At 32.3% G+C, this 11,389-nt stretch overlaps 1 protein-coding gene across 1 annotated transcript; it reads right to left on the reverse strand.

Moving 5' to 3' along the window:
* Nucleotides 1-1,057: 1,057 nt before the first annotated feature.
* LOC110037816 lies at nucleotides 1,058-1,500 on the reverse strand (the record flags this gene model as incomplete). Its single annotated transcript, XM_020742539.1, is given in 1 exon segment — nucleotides 1,058-1,500. A coding segment is annotated over 1 exon segment (429 nt), but the record flags the coding sequence as incomplete, so codon positions are not given.
* Between the last annotated feature and the right edge of the window lie 9,889 nt (nucleotides 1,501-11,389).

The raw sequence follows: 11,389 nt of genomic DNA on the forward strand, positions 1-11,389 counted from the left end.
CTATAGAATGAATGTTATAAGATATCCGAGCGAATGCTACTTCAAGACTACTTATGAAGAAACATCTGAAGAAAAAGATTTGAAACACGAGCAAGAAGATTTGAAACACGAGCAAGAAGCGAGCAAGAAGATGAATTAGATCAATGTGTAAATTTTTGTAAAAAAGATTCAAGTTATGTTTAAGAAAGTTTTGAAATTTTGGACACGATAGTCAAAGATAAATCATTTTGTAAATCTATTGAAAAACCTCCAGAACTTGAGTTGAAATTACTTCCTGAACATTTAAAATATGCCTTTTTAGAAAATTCCTCTACTTTACCTGTTATAATTTCCTCGAAGTTAACAAAGGAAGAAGAATAAAAGCTGATGAAAATTTTGAAAATTCTAAGAAAGCCTTCGGATGGACAATTGCTGATATTAAAGGAATCAATCCTTCAATTTGCATGCATAGAATTAATCTGGAAGAAAACTACAAACCCAGGGTTGATCCACAAAGGAGATTAAATCATGTTATGAAAGAGGTTATTAAGAAAGAAATTTTAAAGTTTGTCGGCATTATTTTTGGTGTGGGGTTTGCCCGTAAGAAGCTGTCGGTCATCAGAATTGAAACCCCGTTGCCCGCTTCGGAAGGACGTTTTTTTTCTTAAAAAAAATTTATTTTTGAAAAAGATGAAGTCAAACTGACCCCATAATTTTCATAGTTTAGATGAAAGAGCGTTTTACCTCAAATCCTGTATCTATCCCGAAGGATGAACACAAGAATTGAGGGTGAGGCTCGATCAAATAAACTAGAGAAATCCTCTACAATCCAACATCGCAAAAACGAGGTACAACACAAATACTCACTCCAGATACAATCAAAGTAATTCAAAAGTGGCAATAGTATGTTTGAAAGAATAAGATTAAATCCTACATGCCTACCATGCTTCGAAATTCTCTTTTTTCTTTTTGGGAGATTCGCATACATACAATAAAATTATTCTTCAAATCTAATATTTAATTTTTTTTAAATATTTATTTACAAAACACTCAAAATCTCTAAAGAGAAGATGATCACCGTGCAAGCAATAAAAGCGAGCAGGAAAAAGGCACGATCCCCTAAACTCATCCTGCACATCACAAGTGGCTGAAAGGGGTTAGGGTTCCCAATCCCCACGCTTGTTTGCTCCCTTTCGACTCCATCAACGACAATCTCATCAGCTCCATCATCCGGCTTAGCAATGCCGACGGCGGCATCGTTGGAGCTAGTACGCTGACAGAAGATCCGGAGGTCACGACGACGTGTGATGGATGGGGGCAGAAGAGAGGAGTGTTGGAAGGATTGAGGGTTAGGATGTTCTCTATGGATTGAGAAGAAATTGGAGGGGAGAAGCCAGAGCCGATCAGTGGAGTGGAGTGGGGACGACAGAAGCATAGCTTCGTGCCTGCCCGCTGGCTCGTTGGTGAAGAAGCTGGTCGGCAAAGTTAAATAGCACCCAATTCTCATGCGTTTATGATCTCACACCTAATTTTTTTTATTTTCACAACCTAAACATATTTTTCTATGTATGAAAAATATGAATTACATTATTTATATAAATAAGGGTGTTTTGGATGTAAAAACCAAAATTTAGTGTGAGATGAGTAAATGCCAAAGAATTGAGACTCTAAAAAAAAAATATTACTTTCAGATTTAGGGAAAATATTTGCGTACATAAGACGTACGCAGCGTTGCGTACGTCAGAGGTTATTCAAGGGGTACAGGGGGGTTATATCCGGGTTATACCCCCTGTAACCTCCGTGTAACTCCCTTGTAACCTCCGTGTAACTTATTTGTAATCATGAAACTACAGAAGCGCGAAACTCATTTGTTGATTACAGGTAGTTTAAAAAGAGGTTACAGGGGAGTTACAGAGGGGTATAACCCCAATATGACCCCTCTGTACCCCCTGAATAACCCCTGGAGGTACGCAGGGCTGCGTATGTCTTATGTACGCAAATATTTTCCCAGATTTAGGGACCTGAATAGCGAAAAAAATTTGCGTGCGATAGACGTAAACAACGCTGCGTGCAATATTGGGGTTATACCGAGGGTACAAGGGGGTTACATCCGCGGTATAAACCCTTGTAACCTCCCTGTAATATTCTATAACTTACGTGTAACCTACTAATAAATTATTAATATATGATGATAGAAGCGCGAAACTTATTTTAGGGTACAGGTAGGATACAGAAAGTTATAGGGAGGTTACAAAAGGTTATACCGCGGATGCAACCCCCTTGTACTCTCGACATAATCACAATATCGCACGCAGTGCTGCGTACACGGCAAAAACTTAGAGGAAAAAAATCAAAATCACAACCCAAATCTATTACTCAGTCTTAAAAATTATTACTTTGAGTGTTTTAATATTTATCACATGTGATTTACCTGAAATGTCTTTGTCGAGCTAGGGTTTTGGCAAAGGAAGCGAAGAGTTTCTGCTACTCCCTCTCCCTTTGTTTACCACGTCCTTATTTGAGCTAGGGTTTTAGGGAAATTTTTTTCTGCATCTCCGTCTATTTCATGCTATGATGCATTTTGCCTGCGCTACGGTTCTTTATCTCACGTCTCTTCCAAGCAGTCACTTCCGCGACTTGGTAGGGGTGCAAGACACGAAGGAATTTCAGGTCAGTTTACTTCAGCATGCCAAAGTTTCCCAAAGATACCACTTGTATTGCCGATCAATATTGTACATTTAATTATTTAGAAATACCTTGTGTATATGAAGTCTTGGGGCAGACTTCTTCTAAAAATTTGGAATTTATGTGCAACTTTGTCATTTAATTAGCTATGAATGGTGTGATTAATGAATTAAAAGTCTTGTTTAAGACTAACAAATTTGTTTAATGATAATTATGAAATTTTAAATTAGGTTTCTCCATGAATATGTTGCACTAGTGCTGAATTTACTCTATTTTATTGATGCGTATAGACAGTTTTCTCAAGTGAAATTCTTCTTGAAAGTTGTACCGATGCTTATATGTGATGTTAATGAAGCTTTAGGTGAGCTTTATTTAGAAAAAAAAATTGAATTAATGCAAAAATTGTTATGTAACTTGGTTTGAATAGTTGATTAATGAAATGAAATCCTTATATACTGATTTGTGATGTTCATGAAAGTTTATTCAGAAATTTAAGTAATTAATTAAAAAAATATCATTTTAGATGTTGTGTGTGGATAGTTTTCCTAAAGTAGAGGCATATTTAACTCTCTAACAATGATGATGTGTTATGTATATGAAGTTTTAGGTAAGACATCTTCGGACAAAATTTTGATTTATGTATAAATTTGCCATTTAATCTGTTGTGTATAGCATCATTACTAAAGTATAATTCTGATTTAAGACTCTATGATTAGTGATTGGTGAGATTTATGAAAATTTAAATTAGGATAGTTTTCCCAAAAAATTGTCCACCAAGTGCTGAATTTATTCTATTTTGTTGTTGTGTATGGATAGTTTTCTAAAGTGATTTTGAATTAAGGGCCTAACCTTGCTTATCATAGAAGTTTATAAAGTTTTAAGTGGCATTTATTTTGAAAAAAATTTCAATTAATGCAAAAATTTATCGTGTAACTTTCAGTGTATGGTCAGATTAATGAAGTGAAACCCTTATTTTGTGATGTTTATAAAAAGTCATTTTGGTTTTCTTCAGAAATTTGTGTCATTAAATGATAAAAAATTTATTTTACATGTTGTGTATGGATAGTTTCTTGAAGTGGAGGCCTTATTTAAGCCTCTAAGAATGGTGGTATGACATGCATATGAAGGTTTAGGTCAAAGTCATTAACAAAAATGTTGAATTTATGCATAAAATTGTTATGTAATTACTTGTGTGTGGTGTGACCACTTAAGTAAAAGAATTTCTTAAGACTATAGCAACATTGATTGGTGATAATTATGAAATTTTCAATTAGGTTTCTCAATAAATATGTTGCAATATTGCTAAATTTATCGTATTTTGTTGTTGTGTGTGGGCACTTTTCTGAAGTGAAATTCTTATTAATGCTTAACTAATGCTAATTTGTGATGTTTATGAAAGTTTAGGTATACTTTAATTAAGAAAAAAAGTGGATTAATGCAAAAAAATTTTGGGTGACTAGTTGTGTATGATTTGATTGATAAAGTGAAAACCATATTTAAGTCCCTCAGATTGTTGATTTGTGATGTTTAAGAAAATTCAGTTCATGTCCCTTTAGTGGAAGCCTCATTTAATCCTCTAAAAATTGTGATGTGAAATGTATATGAAGTTTTAGGTTTGAGTTCTTAACAAAAATGTTGAATTTATGCATAAAATTGTCATTTAATTACTTATGTGTGATGTGACCACTCAAGTAAAAGTATTGCTCAAGAATATAACAATATTGATTTAAATTAGGTTTTTCCACAAGTATGTTGCACTATTACTGAATTTATTATATTTTGTTGTGTATGTGCACTTTCTTGAAGTGAAATTCTTAATTAATGCTTATCTGCAATGTTTATGAAAATTTAGGTCTTATTTGGGATCACTTTTTGTTTTCTATTTTTTTATTTTTGTTGTCACTCTGTTTAGTGTTTTTTGTTTTATTTTATGTTTTTTATTTTTAGAAAATGAGTTTTTATATATATTAAAAATAAAAATATAAAACATGTTTAGTTGGATATTTTATATTTTTCTTAAAGGAAATCATACTTTTAAAAAAATTAATTAAATTGAAATAACTATTAATATGTTAATTGATTGAAGTTATTTAATTAATAACTACTAACATGCCAATTAATTGAAAATTTTTTAATTAAAAAATTTTAATATGTTAATTAATTTAATTATTTAACTACTAACATGTTAACTAATTTCTTGGTGATCATTGAAATTAACTAATTAATTATTTTGTTTATTAAACAAATTATTTAAATGTTAATTTTTAGTGAATTTTATGGATCAATCAAAATTTCAATTAATTTAAGTAAATATTTAATTAATTCATTAATTAGTATTTTAATTAAAGTTTTTAATATTTTATTTAGTTATTTATATATATAATCATTTGTTTAAATAATATAAGGTTTTAATTTTATTATTATTAACTTAATTAAATGATTAATATTTTATTTGAATTATTATGGGATTAATTGATTAATTATTAAATTAATTAAGTAGTTTTATTGTTTAATAGTGTAATTAAGAATTAATTAAATTCTTTTAGGTTCCATTTAAATAATTAACGATTCAATTAGATGACTATTGATTTAATTAAATTATTAATTAATTCATTAGTTAAATATTTTATCTAAGCTGCTTTATTTAAATGTTTATATATTTACTAATATGTTTAAATAATTTAAGGTTTTAATTTTATTATTAGTAACTTAATTAAATGATTAATGTTTTATTTGAATTATTATGGGTTTAATTGATTAATTATTAAGTTAATTAAGTAGTTAAGTTTATTAAGTTAATTAAGTAGATTTATTATTAAATTGAGTAATTATGAGCTAATTAAAATCATTTAGGTTCCATTTAATTAATTAATGTTAGTATTTTAATTAAGTTGTTTATTGTTTTATTTAATTATATGTTTAAATAATTTAAGGTTTTAATTTTATTATTAGTAACTTAATTAAATGATTAATGTTTTATTTGACTTATTATGGGTTTAACTGATTAATTATTAAGTTAATTAAGTAGATTTATTATTAAACAAAGTAATTATGAGTTAATTAAATTCATTTAAATAATGAATGATTTAATTATGATTATTACTTTAATTAAGTATTTTATTAAGTGATGCCCGAACGAAGCAGCGAAGGGAAGAGGATTGGGATTTGCTCGGATTTAGGGCTCAACATATTTTTGCTGTTTTAAAAACACAAAAAACACGTTTCACATGTTTTCTGTGTTCTGAAAACGACCTATTTGTGCTTAAAAATAAATGAAAATGGACAAATAAACAATGTTTTTCTATTTGTTATTTATTTTCAAAAACAAAAAACAAAAAAAAAATGATCCCAAATAGGCCCTTAGGTTTACTTTAATTAGGGAAAAATAGAATTAATGCAAAAAGATTTTCGGGTGACTAACTCTGCATGGCTTGATTAATGAAGTCGATTAACGAAGTGAAAGCCTTATTTAAGGCTCTTAGATGGTTGATTTGTGATGTTTATGAAAATTCAGTTGGGGTCACTTTATAACTTTGTGCAATTAAATGAAGTAAATTTAAGCTGTGTATGGATAGTTTCATGCAGTGGAAGACTTGTTTAATCATATAACAATGATGTTGTGTATGTATATGAAGTTTTAAATCAAACTTCTTCACAAACCCATTGGGCATGAGTGTTCTCATTCGAATGATTTCGATGATCCAAACACACTCGCCCAATTCGTTTTGCAAAATGGCACTCCGAAGAAAACTTATCACGTGAGATAAAATGTCTTGCATGAAAACTTAAGGCGAATAAATCCATTTAAAAAAGTGTCAAAACACCATCAAATTCGTAGTATACTCTTCCAAGCATAATAATGAATTCGATGTAGCTTGTGGAATTGAATTTCGAGCACTACAATGAGTTGGATAGCCCACAATATTTAAGGTCTACTTTTATGTTAAATTTAATTTAGTTCAATTTTAAATTTTAATTAAGTTTTGTTTAACTAGATTTGAATTAGATACATGTTGTTCTCCCTCCCTCCCTCTCTCTCTCTCTCTCTCTCTCTCTCTCTCTCTCTTTCTCTCTCTCCCTATATATATTAATTATTTATATTTTAATGTTAATTTAAGTCTACCGCAAATCCATTCGAGATAACCAAACCCCAAGCCAAGCCAAGCTTTACCACCTAACTGTAAGGAGAATAAGGAAGAACCTAGGCATAGGGAGGAAAGTACTGAGTAAATGTGTCGACCAGAAATGAGGTCAACAAATGGACCTCCAATATATGTAACAGATCATGTAAGATATGGCACACATATTGGTTCTGACTGGAACGATCAACTGACTCTATAAATGAGTATTATGACTCAAATATTTTAATTTAGATTTAAGCCTAAGATTTAAATTTAAGCATTAGAGATTAGATGTAAATTTCTAATTGGATAGAGTGAGGATTTGATTTGTGAGTTTTGAAAGCCCTTAAGATAGAATCTATCATTGCTCCTGATGGGGATCTTACACGATTATTGCTTGAGAGTTTTAATTTGAGATGATCAAGAAAGGAAGATGTGAAAGGCTCACACCTAGAAAGAAACCTCAGTGAGTTACATTGATCCCATAAGGTAGACAAGGAGATTAGACCAGAAAAGAATGTTTGATGACTTACATCAATCCTGAGAGCTAACCGAAGTGATCAGTGTATGAAAGAAATTGTTGGGATTCACATTTATCTTGAGAGCTGAACAAGGTGAACATATTAAGAAGAAAAGCACTGAAACTCATATTCATCCAAATATTTGATCGAAGAGAGAATCCAAACTACCATAGGAAAGAAAGTTTTGGGACCCACATCTAACATAAGAGATAGATAGGGTGACTAGATCAGGAAAGAAAGCTCGATGACTTACATCAATCTTGAGAGCTAACCAAAGTGATCAGTTTAAGAAAGAAATTGTTTGATTCACATCTAACTTAAGAGTCAATTAAGGTGATCATATTAAGAAGAAAAGCATTGGGACTCATATCCAACCAAAAAGTTGATCGAAGAGAGAAGCCAGCCTACCATAGAAAAGAAATTTTTGAGATTCACATCTAATCTAAAAGGTGAATAAGGTGACTAGATTGAGAAGGAAAACACTGAGACTCACATCCATCCTGAGAGTTAGTCGAGGTGATTGGATCGGGAAAAAAAAGCACTGAGAGTGACATTTAACCTGAGATTCAATTAAGATGATTATATTATGAAGTAAAACACTCAGACTCACATCCAACCTAAGAGCTAATCGAGGAGGGAACCTGAATATACTTGGAAGGAAATCTCTGGAACTCACATCCAACCTAGGGGGTAGACATAGTAACTAGATCAATAAAGAAAGCACTATGACTCACATCTGACAATAGAACTAGTCGGGGTGATCAGATCAAGAAAGAAAGCATTATGATTCACATCTAATCTGAGAGTTGGTCGAGGTGATCAGACTAGAAGGAAAAACTCTGGGGCTCATATCCAACCTAAGAACTAATCGAGAAGGAACCTGAATACACTAGGTAAAAAAGCTCTGGGAATCACATCCAAATTAGAAGGTAGACAATGTAAATAGATCAGGAACAACAGAACTGAGACTCACATCCAACGTAAGAGCTATTCGAGGTGCTCAGATCATGAAATAAAGAACTGAGACTCGCATCTAACTTAAGAACTGATCAAGGTGATCAAATTAGGAAAGAAAGTACTATGAGTCACATCCAACCTAAGAGCTGATCCAGGAGAAAATTTGAATACACTAGAAAGGAAAGCTATAGGACTCTCCAACCTAGGAGATAGACATGATGACTAGATTAGGAAGAAAAGCATTGAGACTCACATCCAACCTAAGAGCTAGTCGGGGTAATTATATCAGGAAAGAAAGCGTTGATACTCATATCTAACTTGAGAGATAATCGAGGTGATCATATTAGGAAGAAAAACACTTGGACTCACATTTAACCAAAGAGCTGATTGATGAGAGAACTTGAATAAAAAAAAATTTGAGACTCACATCTAACTTGAGAGCCAATCAAAGTGATTAATTTAGGAATGAAAGTACTAAGACTCACATATAACTTAAGAGTTAATAGAGGAGAGAATTTAAATATACTAAGAAGGAACGTTTTGTGAGTCACATACAACTTAGGAGATGAATAGGGTGATTAGATCAGGATGAAAAACATTGGGACTCACATCCACTCTGAGAGCTAGTCGGGGTGATCAAATCCGGAAAGGAAACACTAAGACTCACATCTAACCCGAGACCTGATCAAGGTGATCAAATTAGTAAGAACAGCATTATGACTCACATCCAACCTAAGAGCTAATTAGCAGAGAACTTGAATAAACTGAGAAGGAAAAACTATGGGACTCACATCTAACCTAGGAGATAGACAAGGTGATTAAATCAGGAAGGAAAGTACTATGACTCACATCTAATCTGAGAGCTAGTGGGAGTGATTAGATCGGGAAAGAAAGTACAATAGCTCACATCTAAATTGAGAGTTGATTGAGGTGATTAGATTATGAAGGAAAGCGATGAGATTTACAACCAACCTAAGAGCTAATTAGAAAGACACTAAAAAAGGTGACCAACAGGTTTATTCAAATCTTAAGTGAAACCTAAAGAGGAGCTTATGGGAGAGAGTTATAAAAGGACTTCTACCTAAATCCAAACCGACGACTGAGGAATCTTAGAGAAGAACCCTGATTGGAGTAAGAAAGCTGTGATTATGAAGCTTATGTTATGTGGCATTTTCGGTGGCTTGCACATGATTTACATTAGCATTTCATGGTGAACCCATAAATCGAGCAGAACAAGAGAAGCAAAGCATTCTTTGTGTTACATGAGTTGTATATATACATCACCAAAACTCAAAGGAGATAACAAAAAGTTTATTTATTAAGTTATTTCATTCTATGGATACATTTAGACATAATCTTTCTTTAGGTAAACCCCGTTAATTAGAAGCATTGGGTGTCCACCCTTAGACCGAATGAGTTGGTAAGAGTCACTATGATAAGCTTTTTCGACCACAAATGGTCCTTCCCAAATAAGCTCAAACTTGCTTGGCGATGAGCCAGTATGGGGCACCAGAGAACCAAAACCAGGTCACCCACTCAGAAATTCCTTGGATATACCAGTTTATCATGAGCATGGACCATCCATGTTTGATACAATTCAAGGATTTATTGGGCTTTCAAACGCTTCCCTTCAAGGCCTTCAACCCCGGTTGGGAACAAACGAGCTCTCTATTCAATGATAAGTTTGTTATCCAAAGATAACGTGGTCTCTGTCTCATAAACCAAGGTGAACATAGTACACTGAGTGAATTTCTATAGGTGGTACGGTAGGCTCGTAACGCTTCAACCAATTTTTCTTACCACTGTTGTTTTTTCTCATCCAACATATTTTGTAGGATTTGTACAAGGGTATTATTGAAGGGCTTAGCTAATCCATTGGGTCGAGGGTAACATTTCCAATTAATACCATGTCGTCAAACAAAACTATTGATTTTAGTGTATTTGAAAGTGGTGCCATTATCATATATAGTTTGGGACGAACACCAAATTGATGTATGATATGCTCCTTTAAGAATTATTGTAGAATCTGAGCTTTGACTTCTCGAAAAGGGATGACCTCCGCCCATTTGGAGGAGTTACTCCGCAAGTATGAATCAATGACTTTTGGAGGAGGGTGGGTCGATGGGAACAATAATATTCGTACCCTAAGTCTAGAAAATCCATGAGACTGTTATAGGGTGATGCTGATTTAAAACTACACCACACACCTGTTATTGATGGCAATAATGTGCAATGGACATACATTCATCCTTAGTTGATGGCCAGTAGTACCCCAAACACTTTAATTTTACCTTCATCTTAAGTCTAGATTGGGGAGCACCACACAATCTGACATGTTCCTCTGTCGTCACCCATTTGAGCTTCTTACTTGCTAAAGGTTGACAACCCAAGAGGGAGGCTGAATTGGTGTATTAAAAATAATTTAATATTTAATAAAAAATTATTTTAAATGATTTATAATATGAGAAATGTTTATGAAATTAAAGTACTTAAAGCGTAAAACACACAACATAAATTATTACGTGGTTTAGTCAAACCCAAAATAAAACAGACTACTCCATGCCTGGCCAAACCCACACACTAGGATCTCACTATCAAATCAATAAATCTCATTCATACCGAGTGTAGGTGACGAACCCCTTACAAATTACAATCATAAATTTGAAATACAAAAACCTTCATAATCTAATTAAAAATAAGTAAAAAAAAAAACAAAATTCAATTTTTGCTAGATCTCAATGAAATATTAGAACAAATAAAAACTTAAACTGAAACTTCAATCGATCTTAAGGCCCATCAATTATCGCACAAATGCCTTGTTGTTGGCACTTGAACTCGCATATCTTTCTCAAGCATGAATATGAGTCGGCTCTCTTGAGAAATTTCTCTCTTGATAGAGAGCGAAACTCATAAAATAACGCTCTACATTTTCATCCACTTTTCTCTTACAATATTGCTTTTATTTATAAGTGTAAAAAAATTAATAATAATAATAACATAAATCAAATAACTTTCCAAATTAGATAAAATAAAGGTATTTAATTATTTGTTATTTTAAATGAAATGTCTAATTAATATACATTAATACAAATTTTAAATATTTAAAATATGTTAGACCGGGTTAAA

Source organism: Phalaenopsis equestris, unplaced genomic scaffold, assembly GCF_001263595.1.
Source record: "Phalaenopsis equestris unplaced genomic scaffold, ASM126359v1 Scaffold225361, whole genome shotgun sequence".
Lineage (NCBI taxonomy): Eukaryota > Viridiplantae > Streptophyta > Magnoliopsida > Asparagales > Orchidaceae > Phalaenopsis > Phalaenopsis equestris.